Below are 17,591 nucleotides of genomic sequence, written 5' to 3'. Positions count from 1 at the left end.
ATGTCGGGCAAACGACAGATGTCCACAGACCACCGCGGTTCCGTTACACCCACCTTTCAGAGATTTAACCTCCTCAGCGCGCTGGAAGAGAGGAGGAGAGGAGGACAGCAGCACAGGGTAGGGTGAGCCCAGGCGAGGGTGATTGGGAGGAGTTAGCTACGCGGGGGTGGGCACAATACGGCGTGAGCTGCAGCACCGGATAGGGAGAGCCCAGGCGAGGGTATTCGAGAGGACTTAGTTATGCGGGGGTTGGCAGGCTCTGATTAAGCTTGTGGAGAACAGTTACTTTTTATTATAGCATGGTGCGGTTGTAATATTAGACAAACACGAGGGCCTGCCATGGAGGACAGCAAGACTGCGAAAATAGCAGGCAAACATGTCGACATTCGAATTGGGTGGGACACCAGCTTTTTAAGCTAATGTGTTTTTATATTCCCTCCACACCCCTTCCAACTTAAGCCCTGTGCAACGAAATTTGCAAATCAAATCCACTCGCTTTTTCGTCAAATCACCATTCTGGACGATCAGCAATATTTATGTGTATGATAGTCTGTTCTGTGGATGAACTGGGCAACAAAGAAAAGTGGGCGAGAAACAAGGTTTCCACTAGGCCACTATTTTTTCCAGCATGTTTAGGTCAAAACCTATTAAAACTTGGCAAAATAAGCTACATTTGGTATCCATGCTTTAAAGTGCAAACTTAAAAGAGCAGCAATTACTCGAATTAAACACAGCAAGTACACAAAGTAAACACTTCAGATGTGTTTAATATCTCTAAACCATTTTAACTGCTTATTGAAAGCAGACAGAGTCATACTTGCAAGACCGAAAAATAGGATACAGAGAAGTCTATGCTAAATCGTATTTAAGGGCCGGCTTTTGGCATTCTTCAAATTAAAATAACTGAAAAAGTAGGCAATATTTTTCTCTGCAAATGGTGGCAATCCTTAAAAAAAGAAACAATCATCACACAGCGTGGCAGTGAGAGTCGTGGTGCAAATGCATAGCATATAAAGTGGCTCTGCAGTGGACTGTATCAGGAGTCCACAGAGTATTGTATCTTGCAGCCATTATTTTTGTAGGGTCGAGTGTTACATTGTAACCATTCTTTATTAACCCAAACACCAACACTGGAGCCTAAAAATTATAGACCTTCTAAAATCCCCTGGAAATCAAAGCACGGTAAAACCAGGTTGTTCCAATCATTCTTGTCACCTTTCTTGACAGATAAATTCACTAAATCTATAAAAACACCTAACAATCTCTGAACAGTCGTGGTACAAGTGTACACTACAGAAAATGAAATAAGAAGTAGTAAATGACCTAATAGCTCAACTTCAGACTTCACTGCGGCAAACACCATAGCAAAACATCCCTGCCCTTCACCACATTTTTCAAATTCCCACACAAGGACCACAACAATCGCATTGTTAGATTGGCCGCTAGAGACATCATTAGAGTGGCAGGAATTGTTACTCAGTCCATTCGAGGAAAAACAAGTAGAAGATGTGGACCAGCCAAATAGAACCACAAATTTCAGACCTAAGCATTATTTTTCAGCCTTGCTTGCTTCAATTAAGCTTCAGTATGAAAATGATTCTAATATCACTTACAATCAACAAAGCAAGGATCTTTTGCCCAAAAAAGAAAACCGGCCATCCTCACACTCACCATAGTTTTCAGTACCCCTGTGAGCCCCATTTATAAATACAATGGAGGTGATTTCGTCAGCACTAACATTCCACTCAGAAAAACTTGAGATCCAAGTTGACTTATTGAACGCCCTGGCCACCCAGGTCTCTGGCATTGAACCCAACTTGCAGGAATTAAACAGTTCAATCAAGCAAGTGCAAAAATAACCCACCACAGCATATCACTCCTGTCAGTGCTCCTCCACCCTAGACCACCTAACATCAATTTCACACATTCTGTCGGAATTCTAACAGAAGTCAAATCTTCGAAGCAGCCGGACTTAATAGAAACATCCTCCACCGCAAGCCAGGATATCCCAGTTTCTCCCTATGTAACGAAGACACTGGGCTCTAAGAACGGCCTCACGAATACACAGAGAAAGGAAGCAAATCAGAAAGAAAATGAACACCTGACATCTGCAATAAACGAACTGGCAAGAGGAGGACTCTTTCTCCTTCCCTACGACTCTGAATCTTTGGCCCACCAGCAGCGACCCTCCCTAACTAAAAGGAGCGCAAAAGCCTTAGGAAAGCAAGGAACAACGAACCAAAACATCAGTCATCTAAATCGCAATCCCAAATGGCCCTAGACACTACTGATGACATAACAGATTATGTAGTTTTCTGTATAAGTATTAATCTTGTTGTTTGTTCCCTAGCTGCTTAGCCAGTGTGAATGTGCTGCATGGAATGTTGGTGTGGTGATGCATTTTATCTTGTAAATTTATCTATTGCATCTACTTCATTTTCTCTTGTATATTTTCCTTGGCATCTTCTTTATAGTTTTCTTCAATGCTATACAGTAGTTTCCATTGTACATGTATTATGTTTTTTTCAGGTTAATATTTTATTCCTTTTTGCATTTTGTGTACTTAATCTTTATTTATTTTGTATGGTTCTTGTCATTTCCGTATTCCGTTTTGCAGTTTCATTTTTTGTGATATACAAAGGGGGAGGGTATGTAGTAGCCTGTATATGTATTAATCCTGTTGCTTTCACCCTAGCTGCTCAGCCAGTGTGAATGTGCTGCATGGAATGTTGGTGTGGTGATGCTGAATGTAATGTTTGGGTGCCTGTGAGGTGAAGTGTGACAGTTGGAGTATGGGCTGAGCAGCAGGCAGAGTGCTCCTGGGGGGACTGCTCTACATTAACCTAACAACTTCTAGCTAAGATTGAATAAACCTTCATGAAATACATCTCGGCTACTGGACGTCCTTACTACACATTTTTGGCAACGATTTAAGTAAAAGAAACTCTGCGTTCTACAAATTAAGTTACAGAAAGAAGAATTTTAAAAGAAAATTAAGGTAACTAAAAATTAGGAGAGACACAATGCTCTATAGCTTTCAAGCCTCACCAGTAACTTCTACATCGGTCAGCCACAGGCAGAGCACGCCTATGCTTACATCGTTTTATTCTCTTGTATCCAGTAACAACTTTTAAAGTATTGGTTGAGATCAACCACATCGTGTGTTATGTTTGGAGCCTGCCTATGCTGTCAGGAAACACTCCCTGCCACATTGTACAACTTTCTGCCTGCAAGTTGGAAAATTATTAGTATGGATTTGGACATAAATCATCAACAGGTTAAAAGATACCTCGGTGGAGTAAACCAGTCAGCCCTCTAACTTTGGATGCTTCTTCCGCCAATAAGTTCACTCGTGTCCTGGTGTGAGTTATAAATTAGATCTCTGTGCTCGCCCAGTTAAGATACGTAAGGTGGTTGGTGTTTTCTATAAGAGGGTCAAGGCAAATGAGGACTAAAAAAAAAATCATCATGCTGATGAACAGGTAGCTCAGTGGATTATAGAGAAGATATGGACTCAGTACGGGGTCTTACAGCGTTGTGAAACTATCTATGTGAAAGCCATTGTCAGTATATGATTCCCAGGGTTTGTGTTTGCTGTGGCATTTAGAACCTTAATTGATGGTGTGTCCAACCTTTATGACACTGCAGAAACCCAGCAGCGGTATGTACTGTTGGATGAATCCTTATGAGACGGTAGCGGATCAGCAACGTGCAGGGATTTTGCATGTTTGTTGATTGCACACTGCTGTTTTGAAGCCAAATTTGGTGTCGGGTAGCATGTTTTGTTTTTTAAATGTGGCACACGTACCTGTCCCAGTAGTGTTTGCTGTTACGGAAGTGCTGCACGTACACCCCTTACAGTTGCCTTGGTGTCACGTGATGGTGCTGCAAGAAGATCTTCAGCGAGTCTCTTCTCATCCAGTGTGGCGATCCATAGCGCATATCTGTCTCAGTCATTACTCCCAGGTTTTGGGTATTATCTAGCGTTTTCACCACCGTGGATTCTAGGTTCAAAAGTATAAAGTTAAAAAGATGGTCTCCTTCAATCGGATTGGTTTGCGATCTGGCAAGCTACTGTTACACTAAGCAATCAGCAAGTCAAACCGATGTCATGTTCAAGAACACATTTGCTGCAGCTTTGGATAGTTTGGCAATGTTGAATCTTGCAGTAATTCGAAGGTGTTAAGGATGGAGAATTATCTTTGTATATTACTTTGGGGTTCCACCAAACATTTTGGATCGGAGAGATGATGTCTTTCCCTGGACTCTTTTTTCAGGTGAGAGGTGCACACAATTTTATTATTATTATTTTTTTTTAAATTTATTGTGATTTTCTATAGCGCGAATATTACCCGAAGGTGTCGGAGCGCTTAACAAAAGAACCAGTTGCGATACATAAGGACTTAGGATTACATGAGTTACATAAAAGATACAAACAGGAAAACACATTTGCAAATGTTCAAGTTGTAAAGTCACACAGGGAAGAGATACAAAAAGAACAATTGTAAATGTACACGTTGTAAAGTCACACAAGGAAAAGATACAAATGGATAAACTCTAAGAATCACATAGGAATGGTAGTTAGTACAAAGGTCTACTCCATATACTAGTGGTTAGAGTTATCTCTCTCTCTCTCTCTCTATATATATATATATATATATATATATATATATATATATATATATATATATATACATACACATACAAATAGTAGATTTTCTCAGGATTCCATTTTACCATCGATTTGGCTTGGACAAGTATATATCACATATTTACAGAGTGAAAAGAGAAATAAAAAAATATATAAAATAAATAAAAAGGGGCAGAGAGCGGTATGTGGGGGAGAAGAGTTGGAGGCTCTGAGACTGGTGAGAGGAGAGAGGGGGACCTGAGGGGGAGAAAGAGATAAAGCAGTCCAGCGTAAGTGGAATGTCTGAAGGTCAGCAGGATGAAATCCAAGGGACCAAAGGAAAGGACAAGAATCAAAAAATGGGGTTGTGGGCATCGATGGAAACCATCTCAACATGGCAAGATGCACCCAGGGCAAGAGCAACAACAGGAGCGTGTCCCAAAATGGCGGGGCGCACACGAGTTCCAGTCCAAAAGTTACGAGGGCCAAGTCCAAAGAAAACCAGGGAGCCGACCCTGGAAGAGGGGAAAAGGAGCCAGACAGTCAAAAGGAGGAGCATCTTCAGTATTTGCACCTCCTTTCACCACTGCTGCACACACGTGTGCAGTGTGCAGTACACTGGTGAGAGGTCGCTCACAGGCATAGTGTTCTGCTGTTGTACAATCATAGTTTTTGTGTGCCTGGTTTTGTCACTGTTTTAAATGCTTTCCAATGTCATACATTACTCTTTTCCATGTCATACACAATTGCTCTTGCTGTATTGCTCACATTGTAGCAGGTTTTTTTTCCACAGTGTTTTGTTCTGAATCTGTGCACAAGTTTGCATTAGTGTCGCTACTAAACTTATGTGGTGATTTCTTTTGGGTATACAGAAAGCGTGTGTGGTGTTGGGCTTTAATTCTATCGCTTGGAGTGTGAGCTGTTCACAGTTTACGCTATTGAGTTACGCTGACATTTTACGCTACATCTGCTCTACATTGTTAAATTGAAGTTCGCTTACCCCTGACAACTGGGATTGCGTTATGGGTGAGATTTGCTCATTTTCAGTCTGTTTGTTTACCCTTACACAAGGGATCACTTGGTGGATGGATTCCACCTGTTTCGATGTTTGTTATTACACGCCTTTACATGAGGGACGGGTAGAAGGAAGGTAGCCCTAACCAAACTGAAAAGGACACAGCCAGAAGGGGGCCTCGCCGTGCCTGACATGGAGGCATATTACTTGGCAGGGCAACTGCAGAGATTCACGCAGTGGTGACAGGTAGTCTGACACCGGACAGGGGAACGCCTCTCTTCACCCTGGATAGGCTCAGTGTGTTCTGCACCCTGTTGGGGACTGCAAAGCCACAGCATGTCCAACGCAATGAACACAAAGTGCTACGCCGAAGCTGGGGCATGAATACTAGAACACAACGCACATACTCACCGGAATTACCATAACACTGGCACTTCTGGGGGCACTCCCACATGGGGGACAATGGAGCAGGATAGACGATTGGGAACAGGCCGGAGCCACAAAAGTGGGAGACCTATACCGGGATGGGGAGTTACTCCCCTTTGAAGAGTTCAGGACAGACTGGGGCATCCTGCAAGGACACTTTCTGCTCTATGGGGCAGTCACGGAGGCAATACTGTGACACTGGGGCACAGGCACGACTGAGCCACCACGACATGCCACCTGCGAATACTTAGGCCTGGCAGGAGGGGACCGTAAAAGCCGTCACATGCCTGTACAGGGCCATTGGGTGAACCTCTGTTCAACCATTAGCCCAGTTGAGACAGCGGTGGGTGGAAGACATAGGCAGACCACTGGAAGACAAGGACTGGTAGAACATTTTATTATGAACAAATACTGTGTCTAGAAACACACGTTTTAGTATAATTAGCTTTTTCATGCTGCACCGAGACTACATAACACCGGAACGTATTAACCAGTTCTTTCACAGAGAAGATGCCGAATGCCCGAGGTGTAAAGAACAAGGGGCACATTTTATCCATATGATATGGAGCTGTCAGTCCCTGATGCACTATTGATAGGAGGTAAAAAGGGAGACTGTTATGATAACAGAACGGGTAGTCCCATGTACACCAGCACATGTCCTGGTTAACCTGTTCCCAAACACAGAAAAGACTAAGGTCACTAATAATTTTCAGGACCTCACCTTCATACTGGTGAAGCAGGAAATTACTAGTAGATGGAAGGCGCAGAATGGCCTCACCGCACATCGGTGGAAGCGAGAGTTGGTGAAATGGGCGAGATCCAAGGGCAGAATCTTGCTCAGAAATGCAAGACGGGATATGGGCAGGTTGGAGAGGGCGCAGGCATGGGAGGTGCCGATGGAAGAAATGAGGAGCCATGACCCTGGGTCTGAAGCCACCACCCCTTAAGGACCTTCACAACAGGGGAGTCCCCGAAGGCAGAATCAGGAGGGGGGAAACAGAGCAGGTACCAGGGGATGAGGACCCTTAGAAGCCTAAGAATTGAGGGGGAATAGAACCGGAAGGGGGCAACAGAGCGACACACAGCAAGGGACAACAGAAGTGATCGCTAGGCCTCATCCTACGAGTCAGCAGTGCAAGGGGAGGGTGGGGGTAGTTGGGTTTCAGTTTTGTTGGGGGGGGCGTGGGATTGAATATGTTTATGTAGATTAGTTAATATGGCAGTGTTAGAAACAATAATAACACTAATGCAACAGTAATTGATACGGGTAAGGGAGATAAATTGAGATTGCAAAGTGCCAGCCTGGAACAATGACTCAGCAACTAGAGAGATATATGTAAAAGGCAATAACGTTTAAAAAAAAAAGAAAATATTAAGCAGTACATGGCTGGGTGCAAGTTATAGTCAGCTCTGTAAGCTATAACTGGTTAATTCTAGTATTGTTTTGGTTTAAAAAAGTTAGTCCTTTGTATTTCAACACCTAAAGGTTTCCTGTGAATATCTAAGGTGTGTTAAACGAAAGCTAATATCTTGTTACCACACCTAAATATAAGTCACTTTAACCTTTTATTTTTTAAGTGAATATATATGTAAATATATATGTCACACAATGTCCGTCACTACAAAATTATCAGGGAAGGGAATACAGCCATGCTGACATAGTCAATAAATTTGCTTTTTCTTTATTGCTTTATACGGCAGACAAACAGATATGTTTCGACTTCTGACAGTCTTTTTTTTTTTTGTAAATCTTTTTATTTGTTTCAAAACAAAGAAAGAAATAGACATATCAGGTGCCATACATTCAGACATAATAATAAGGCGAACTGATGTAGATACAGGATAGATACTAAGCAGTGAAGAAATGGCTGAGAGGCCTACGCCAATGTATGAGAAACAGGACGTGCCACATTACAATATACGATTCACATTCAGCGCAACCTCTCAGAGTCTGCCCACCCATAAAATGAGGATAATAGAAGAAGCATGAGCACCAGATACTGGAATACCAACAAAGTCAGGATGTTCCACCAACTATACTTATAAAAGGAAAGTGAAAGAGAGTGTGAAGAAAAAGAACCCATAAAAACAAAAATGAAGCCAAAACAATAAACCCATCCCCCCACCCTGCACCCCTGCATATGACTATCGCCTAACCCCAACTAGCAGTGTGCCTGTCACCCCAACTAACTAAATACTTAAAGTAGAAAATGGAGGAGGGCATCTTCATACATGCCACCGGTCTCCGCTCCCCCGCCAAAGCCAAGAATCCCCAGACTAAGGTCTCGAAATCTATTAAGTTGCAAATACGTAGGGGAACAGGGGAAACTCCAAACACCGCCTAACCTCCCGAACGCATCATGGTTGCAAACCCCGTGTCCAGTAATACCCGATGGCAAACTCAATCACACAGTCTCATCCTTGACCCTTCCGATCAAACATGTGAGCCCCTTCCGGACAAAGGGTCGCTTCCGCAGGATAGTCAATCCACGAAAAAGCTGTAGCAAAGTTCAAACCGAGACGTAGCAGAGAGATGAAAGTGTTGAGAACTCCGCTAAGTCCAAAGACTCCCCACACCGTCATGGATTCCCAAGGTTGTTTCATCCGCCATCTTAGTGGTGCCGATGTATAGGGGAGTGACGCAGTTTCAAACCAACAACAGTTCCCATCAAAAGTTCCGGAAAGGGAGCTTCAAGTAGTCCTTCCATAGTCGGCAACGATCGTAGGCCAGACAATCCAATAGCGGCATCAAGCTTGCTCTCAGCACCCAAAACACTGGTCAGAGGCTCCAATACTTCCCATAGTACGGGGTCTGCTTCCTCCATCGAAGTGGCCATCTTCGGTATCTCGAGTCGTTTCGTTTCTTGTAGTGGACCATGGTCCGGTCCCATCCGCCCAGTTCCAGACAAAAACACTATCATTTTATGGATGTGGGATTCAACGCAAACATGAAGTGACCCTATGGCTGCCAACACAGTTCGTAGTGATGGGTCACTCTCGGTCCGCTCCACAACATCTCGCTCGGTTTCGGTCATATTCGCGTCCCAAGAGAGCCGGTCTCCCTGGGGGGAATAGGTGGATGCGGAACGGACGACTTCAGAGGGGGACTTATCGTTGGGGACAATAACAATCCGAACTCAGCCACCGTAGGCCGAGATCCCAACCCAGCGAACACCGGCAGGGCCCTAACCGGGCCACCGGGCAAGGGACCCCCGTTCACCGCTCCAATTGTGCGTCGTCACCCCTCCTTAGATATTCACCAATTCAGCCAACCATCGTCAACTTCGGTCCAAGAAAATTGTTTTTTCACCTCGGTAGACCGGACCCTGTCACACAACTACAGCCGATGTTGTTCAACTGCAACCCGGCTGGGCCAGTACTCGAGATCCCGGCTTCCAGGCTGGTCTAGGCCGCAAGCTGCCACACAACGTATCTTTGTCTACCAAACTGGTAGAAATCTCGGGATTGCACTGTTAAGATCCAGTCCGGTTCATACACATGGAGGCAGGGCACAAAAACAGGATAAATAACAGGATCTTCTGGCAGGAGTCTGAGGTCGGCGGAGCCGGGAGCTTACGCGGCCATCTTGTTTGCTGGCGTAGCTCCTCACTTCTGACAGTCTTGATCTTATGACCAGATCAGCGTGCTTCGGGCACATAAATACCACGTCATGTTGAGCGCTCCAACTCCATCAACATAAAAGAAAGACTCTACGACATTTACGAGCATGATTTGTGGAGACAAAAAATCTATATTCTGTACATAACTTATACCTTTTGTTTTACAGCAATTGGGAAATAATACAATTGCCATCACATTTTTTTGGTGTATTGTGTGTATGTATATTGCATGTATTTTAATAGATCAGAGCAAAAAGTGGGGATGTGAACTGTTATTTAACCAGTCTCAGTGATAAGCTTTAACTCGAACTACAATTCCCAAAAAGCCTTAAATTCCTCTCTGGGGCAGGGGTAGATACTTATCTCTCCCCATTTATCCCACATATCCATATGTATCCAATGGGACTCATGGTATCATGAAAATACAAATGAAAAACAAGCTATGTTGGAGTCTGGAGAATTTGGTTGTAAGATTTCATTTAGGTTAATGGCTCATCAGAGACACATAGATAGGGAACCATCCTGGTGTAGTACCTTATGGAACATCTAGTTCTTCTGTGAATTGTCTAGGATCATCCAGGGCCTACCAACATTTGGGGGGCCTTAGTTCATTATACTTAGTTCATATGTTTTCGAAAATAAGATGAAAAATTAACAACAGAAAATCATAAGGTAATGGCTCAGGTAGCCTTTGTATAATTTTATCCCAACTGAAAATGATGAGATTCCACATACCTATGTATAAGTCACTTTAAACTTTAGTTTGTAAGTGAATATATATAAAGAGATATAGATATAGATATATGCACTGAAAAAAAGTTACAGGGTCGTTATAGTTAGGCTCAGATTTCACTCGTACAAAACCAGTGAAATTCAGCAGTTATAGTTACCTGAGCTAACTATAGTTTATGCCCCCACAATGCACTGCTTATTACCTCACAAGTTACATCACTCATCACATGGTCAATGACATCACTGATTACATTTTTTTAAAGATGTATTTTAATTTGTTTTTATATTCGCAGAAATAGCCATGATTTAAAAAAAATGCTTTTTACCCTGCTGGGGTCCCTGTGGGCCACCAGGACAATGGTTAGGGTTTTTTTTATTCGTACCCTGCCCCCTTTTATTTATTTTTTTGCATTTTTATGTTTGATCTCGAGTCCCAAGATGGCTGCTAACACTTCCTGGTTGAAGTGTTTGCAGCCAATTAGAGCTCTTCAGATCTCTGCGTGAGCTTGTCATTATTCGCGAAGTCTTCACAACCCTAGATATCCAAATTTGGATTTCCTTTAATTTTTCAAAAAGTACTGAGCGGATGTTAACCAAATAACAAAAACTGTAATCTGTGAACCAAAACGTACCTTTCTGCCAAATTTCGTATAACTCAGTTTAGCAGTTCAGTGTGCAAGCGCATCTAATGAATATATGGAAACTCACTTTTTTCGCCCCCCTTTCCATGCACAACTAGAAATACCGGTGCATTTTTGGGAAAAACTTCCTGAAGATTTGTCAAACGGCACCAAAGATATAGGCAAGTCAAAAACGCTTTTCCTATGGAAACATGGTCCTAACTATAAGTACCTACTGGCGACTGCCAGTAGGTAATATACCTACATTAATATCGTAAGTAGTCTTTCTACAAGTAACTTTTCTTTCCCTTAATTTCAGCAAGATTTTATGTTTATGTGTAACAATGCCTAGTGTTCCCACTTTAAGTTTTCACAATATAGATTTCTTTATTTCCTTTTGGTATGAAGTTCGTCCTTCACCGACTGTTTTATGTTGCTGACAAAAGCGAGGCACGAATCGACTATAGGGATCTAACAGGTAAATGATTTTTTTCATTTTCAAAATCACGGCTACCTTTTTTGTGATTTATGCTGTCTTGCTTGTATATCTGGCATATCATCCATTTTTAGATCCGTTTTGTGTCCTGCTCGTGCCAGCTACAACTGACCTGATTTATCCATTTCCTGTGCCATCCTGTATCCATCTTTTTTCTCCCTCATTAGTACCAACTATTTATTTATATTCTATCATTAACTGAAGTTTTAAAAAGCTGGAACGAAACCCCTAAAACGGTGACTGAGCGCAGTGCAAAGTATTGAGTACATATAACAATAATATCAGCAAGATGTCATTTTACTCACCTAGAGTCCTTGTGCTTGAAAAATAAACAACATACATTTCTTGGGATTTCAGTCATCGCAATATGTTCATTTGTGATAACTTTCCAGTGTAAAACCTTACTTGCGATGGAAAGTAGCAGACGAGCAAAGAAGGCGGACCCTGGGTGGTATAAAAGGGTTCCAATGCAACCACAAATTCTTTTTTATGCAAACCCCTATCTACTAACATTTGTAGACATAGCTTTTTGGGGCCAAAAAATAATGCCTCTTTGAAGCTGGAGTTTAAAAGGCAAAATCTTTTTATATCTCCACACTTTTCTGACTTTAAATGTGCGCTGGCACTGTATCAATCACCTCCAGAGTTGGAAAAGTTTTGACGTTTGTCCAAACATAGGGGCATATTTACAAGCTCCTACCACCACAGGAACCTCACGTGTAGTGAGGGTCTTGTGGAAATATGGGCTTTGCCTTATTTACTTAATGTGGCTTAACGCTGCCTTGTAAATAAGGTACTCTTTCACGCTATACTTAGCGTGAAAGAGGCGGGCAATGGGTGTTGTGGTGGGTGTTCCACTGCAGCACCCATTGATTTTGACGCTGCCCCATATTGACACGGGTGGCGTGAATTTGAGGCAGCGCCAAAATTAAGACCAGGGAAGATGTGGTCTTACACTGGCAAAACGAGGAGAAATGCTTTATTTCTCCTAGTTTTTGCTGTTTCTATGTGTGATGCGTTGTGCAGCACACATAGAAACAGCAAAACGCCATTGATTGTTTATGTACAGGAAGGTGTCCCTTCCTGCAAATAAACAATCTTTAAAACAAAATGCCGATTTGCAACTTCTAGGTGTGCTGCACAAAGAAGTACACATAAAAGTTACAAAACTCCATTTAAGATTGTTTATGTGCAGGAAGGGACACATTCCTGCATTCAAACAATCCTTCTCCTCAACGGAGGCACCCTTGCACTCTGGTGCAAGGGTGCCTGCATTGGCGCGAGGCTGCTAAATTTAGTGCCAGCGCAGAGAGAAACGCAGGACTGCTCTGTATTCTTATAAATACGGTGCAGCCCTGTGTTTCAGAAGTGGCGGAGCGCAGCATTAAGGCAGCAAGTATAAATCCGCTCTTCATCACTTCTTTTGTAAATATGCCCCATAGTATTTTGAACTATAAGGGTACCCTTTCTGTACAAAACCTATGCTGAACATAAACCAGACATCTTTGCACTATGGCAGAGGTCTTCAAACCTTTGAAGGTTGAGCCCCCCACCTGAATTTTTTTAAATGTCGGGCCCCCCCACCCCCTGACAGAAATTTCTGGAATCTGGTACACTACATAATCGACCGCCACCCGCATATCCCTGGCCATATCCAGCAAATAATGTTCAAAACAATGAGTGTCTCCTCCTTCTCCATGAATTCCCTCACTACCACTCACCAACAATGCACCTCATCTCTCTATAGCACCTTTCTGGCAAACATATAATTTTTTTTATAGTGCTACTCATAGTTTCATCATACTCAGGGGCATATGTACAAGCCCCTATAGACACCACACCGTCACTTTTTTTTTTTTTTTTATTCAAGTATGTTTTTATTGTGAACACAGCGATAAGCCTACAACCTCGTGCTGAGGCCGGCCGCACATAAAAGAACTCATAGGCGTATACCAACTGTGGCGGGGAAGAAGCGTTAACACAGCGCCCTGCCTACAACCCCGCTAAGGGGGCCGGCCGTGTGGCTTAGGGATGATGGTCGCAAAGGTTGGCTTCGCGCAGGTGTCATGCAGCTACGCGAGGGAGGCGCGCATAGAATAGCTAACTGTAGTGTCACAGATTTTAAAGGCCCAACAGGGCTCAACTGCCCCATAGGGAGGCGAAGGCTAGGATGGCAAGTAGGAAAGGAGAAAAAATCAGAGCACCGTCACTTTTTAAGACATTGTGGTGGTGATGGGGGCATTGCCGTATTTACACGACAGAGTTAAGCCACTTAACTTGGCTTAACGCTGCCTTGTAAATAAGGCCCTCTTTCAAACTATGCTTAGCGTGAAAGGGTGGGCAGTGGGTGTTGCAGTGGGCGTTCCACTACAACAGGCACTGATTTTGATGTTGCGCCCTATTTACAAGGGCAGCGTAAAAGTGAGGCAGCGTTAAAATTAAGAACAGGGAAAACCTGGTCTTGGCAAAACTAGGAGAAATGCATTATTTTTCCTCATTTTTGATTCATCCATGTTTGCTGCCTTGTGCAGCACACATGGAAAAAGCAAAGTGCCTTGTATTTGTACTCTTTAAAAAAAATCCATTTTGTGATTTCTGTGTGTGCTGCATTACTGATACTCCATCACATTATCCTGGCTGCTCTGATGTGGACAGCACCACAGGTGACCAACTCAAAGCAACCCGGCATCAGCTTCCATGAGCCAAGCTCCACTCCCCACAGAAACTCAGTTATCTGCAATGAAAGCAACTGTAGCCCACAAGGCTCTGCCACCATACAAAATCAGGTAGCCGCTGAGAAAAGGAAAAAAAGGAGGAGGTGGCAAGGGGAGGAGGCTCATTTACAACCAAAACTTTAGTGAATTCCGACAAGGGAAGATAATGTATTAAAACATTTAACTACTTAATAACTTCCAGTCAGGTTTCTATAATCGTTTCTATGATGGACACAATCCCAAAACTGTAATGGTCAATATTGTGAATGATGCTCACCAGACACTTAACACATTAAAGACATGATGCCAGTGTCTTAAGACTCTCAGAGGTGTTTTTCACATTCTGTATGAAATACTTTTGAGCACTCTCCACAAGATTGCCAACTGTGTAATTATTTTTTGTTTCTGGCGCACAATTGATGTCAGTTTGTGAAAGTACCAGCAATATAACAGCAACACCAAATATGTATAAATAAAGATAAAGACAGCACATAAAATAACTTGTTACAATTTTAACGTGATAATTTGCCTCGGAAGTTAGGGGGTTAATAATTTGGCTGTCAGGCATGTTAAAATGGGCACAGCCTTATAATGTATTATTGCTCTGTTTAGATAGGAAAAAACAACAACAAGGGCTGCTTCAAACAAGAAAAAATAACTGATTAAAGCAACCCTTTTCAGCCGGGGAAAACCAAATGTGCATCTTTTATTCACTAAAATACAAATTTGCTGGGCCATCTACAGCTGAGCACTTCCTGTTCAGGCTAGTTGGATTAGGAGCCATTTACTTCAGCTCCAGACTGACTCTCGTCTCTTGCATGAAATTATTCATCATGATCATCACTGGGCAGAAGTGCTCGGATGGTGGCTTTGGGTCCCAGTTGCTTTAGATTTTACTTCTCTATCGCAGATAGCTGTATCAGCAGCTCTTAGCCTGGCCTGCAGCCCTGCACTGCCTAAAGCAAAAGCAGTATTTTTAATCCTCTATACTAGCGCTGAAAACGGGGCAGCATTGCGGCGAGGTTAGAAGGAGCAGGAGCTCCACAGAACTTCAAAAAGCACGGCGGCCGGAAGTCAATTAATTTTACCAGTGGGCACTGACTGCAGTGACGTCAGTTTAAGTTCGACGTCACCTGTCTGCCCGGGCTTTAAAAAACCTTTTTCTTGCTAATGAGTCTTTAATGGTTTTCACCCCTTCTTCGGGCCCCTGCAGCTCCACTCTGCGGTTTGTTTCTTCAATCAGTGGAGGACAAAGGTGAGATTTACAGAGGAGTGCGCGCCCCCCCCCCCCCGAGACGGAGTCGCGCCCCCCCCAGGGGGGCGCACCCCACAGATTGAAGAACTCTGCACTATGGTATAAAGGTGTGTGCATGGCGCTAGGCAGCCTATTTGGGTGCCAGTGCTAGGGAAGAGAGCAGGAGTGCCAAATCGTAGTAGCTATGGTGCTTTCTGGCTCTCCTTTTCACAACGCAGCCCAGCAACTTTGCTTGCTGAGCTATTGTATGTGAGAACTTTCTAAATCTATACCTACTCAGAACGGTGTTATGGAGAGATTACGGCCCACATACATCCTTCCTATTATTGGTTATATATATTTATAAGTGTAAAGTTCAGTTCAAGAAAGGTTCCAGAGCCCACTGTAGAGGTCTGGGCCCTGTAGATCACCAAAGAGCACCTCCTCACTCTCAAATGGTAGCATGCTTCATCATTGTGCTGTGCTGCTTGTTGGGCTGGCGCTGCAATGCCTAATGGTCCCCACACTGACCAAAGGATTTTAAGAAGTGCGTAAATTGGTCTAAAAAGAGAAGACTGAAATTAACTAGGGGTTCCTAACTCAGCCTATTTTATTTGGGGAGCCCTTGTTAATGAGATAAAATGAAACAATGGATCTCATTGTTTGGTTGACTTGTTTCGTGCCTCAATTGTCCTTACACTGATCAATGGTACTTCCTCCGGACCTATCAGTTACCTAATCTACTGTGGAAGAAATGTTCTCTCAATGTAAAAAATGATCTACCATTATCATAGCAATGTGTACAATAAGGTATGTGAACGACCACCCAAGTTCTGCATGTGCTCTGTATTCCTGCTCTGATGACCTGTATGAAAGAATGAAATATACTTGCATGCATGTGCTCTGGTTATAAATATGTCCCAACTACTATTTTGTGCTAATGATAAAATAACATTTCATATGTACAACAACATCTTGAGTGTGGGCATCGGACAGAATTCGTAGTTGGATCATATAAACAATTTTTCGTCCAATACAGAAATATTACATATTTTGGTAAAAAATGTTTTTACTTATTTATATACGGAGGGTATGAATTTACATTTTCCTCAACATGTGTGTCACTCACGGCTCAAGGTTCCTTGCTAATGATTTGCAAATCTCTTGATAAATATAAGGAATACCAGCACTTTTCTCACCATATTTGCAGCGCTACTTCCTTTCTAAGGGGGGGGGGGGCGATATTTATAAATGCTTGGCTCTATTCAAAGCAGTCCTTTCAATGTATGTGTCTACCTTTCATTGTGTTATTCCTGGGTTAGACTGAATGTTTGTGCTATATTTAAATGTATAGGGAGTCTAGTATCCTTATGACTCAGCAGTATAGATGCGGGGCATTTATTACCAGTGAAAATTTCACTACAAATAGAGAACAATGGGGCATATTTACAAGCCTCTATCGCCACAGTAACATCACTTTTTTCAACATTCCTGTGGCGATGACAGGGGAGGGCAGTGGGTGTTGGAGTGGGTGGTCCGCCGCAACACCCATTGATTTTGACGCTGCCCCTTATTTACAAGGGTAGCGTAAATATGGGAGAGCACCAAAATTAAGACCAAAATCAAGTTGGTATTAACATGGCGAAACAAGGAGAAATGCTTTATTTCTACTTGTTTTTGCTGTTTCTATGTGTACTGCATTATGCCCCATGCATGATTGTTTATGTGAAGGGAGTTGTCCTTTCCTGCACATAAAAAAATTAATTGAAAAATGACGAGTTGCTTCTATGTGTACAAAGCAGCACACATAGTAGTTACAATCTCCATATAAGATTGTTTATGTTCAGGAAGGGACACATAAACAATTACTCCCACAACGTAGGCAAGGGTGCTTGCATTGGCTCTAGGCAGCTGTAATTAGCGCCAGAAAAGGGGAAATGCAGGGCTGTACAGTATTGTTGTAAATACGGTGCAGCCCTGCGTTTCCAAAGTGGTGGAGTGCAGCGTTAAGCCAAGAAGGCTAACTCTGCGCTCTATCACTTTTCTTGTAAATATACCCCAATATTTCTTTAGAAATTACCTGCATCTTTACCAGAGCACTTAA

At 42.8% G+C, this 17,591-nt stretch overlaps 1 protein-coding gene across 1 annotated transcript in view; it reads left to right on the top strand.

Moving 5' to 3' along the window:
• Nucleotides 1-17,591, top strand: part of LOC147684627 (testis-expressed protein 47-like) — a 96,212-nt gene continuing 78,621 nt past the window's right edge. Inside the window, exons 1-2 of the mRNA XM_086942374.1 lie at nt 1-117; nt 11,452-11,521. Of these exons, the coding sequence (XP_086798500.1) occupies nt 1-117; nt 11,452-11,521 (187 nt within the window). The remainder of the gene's footprint in view (nt 118-11,451; nt 11,522-17,591) is intronic.

Source organism: Lissotriton vulgaris, chromosome 10 (genome assembly GCF_964263255.1).
Source record: "Lissotriton vulgaris chromosome 10, aLisVul1.2, whole genome shotgun sequence".
In the NCBI taxonomy this organism is placed as follows: domain Eukaryota; kingdom Metazoa; phylum Chordata; class Amphibia; order Caudata; family Salamandridae; genus Lissotriton; species Lissotriton vulgaris.
The sequence above is the reverse complement of the archived record's forward strand: the minus strand, read 5'-3'. Positions and strand labels throughout refer to the sequence as shown.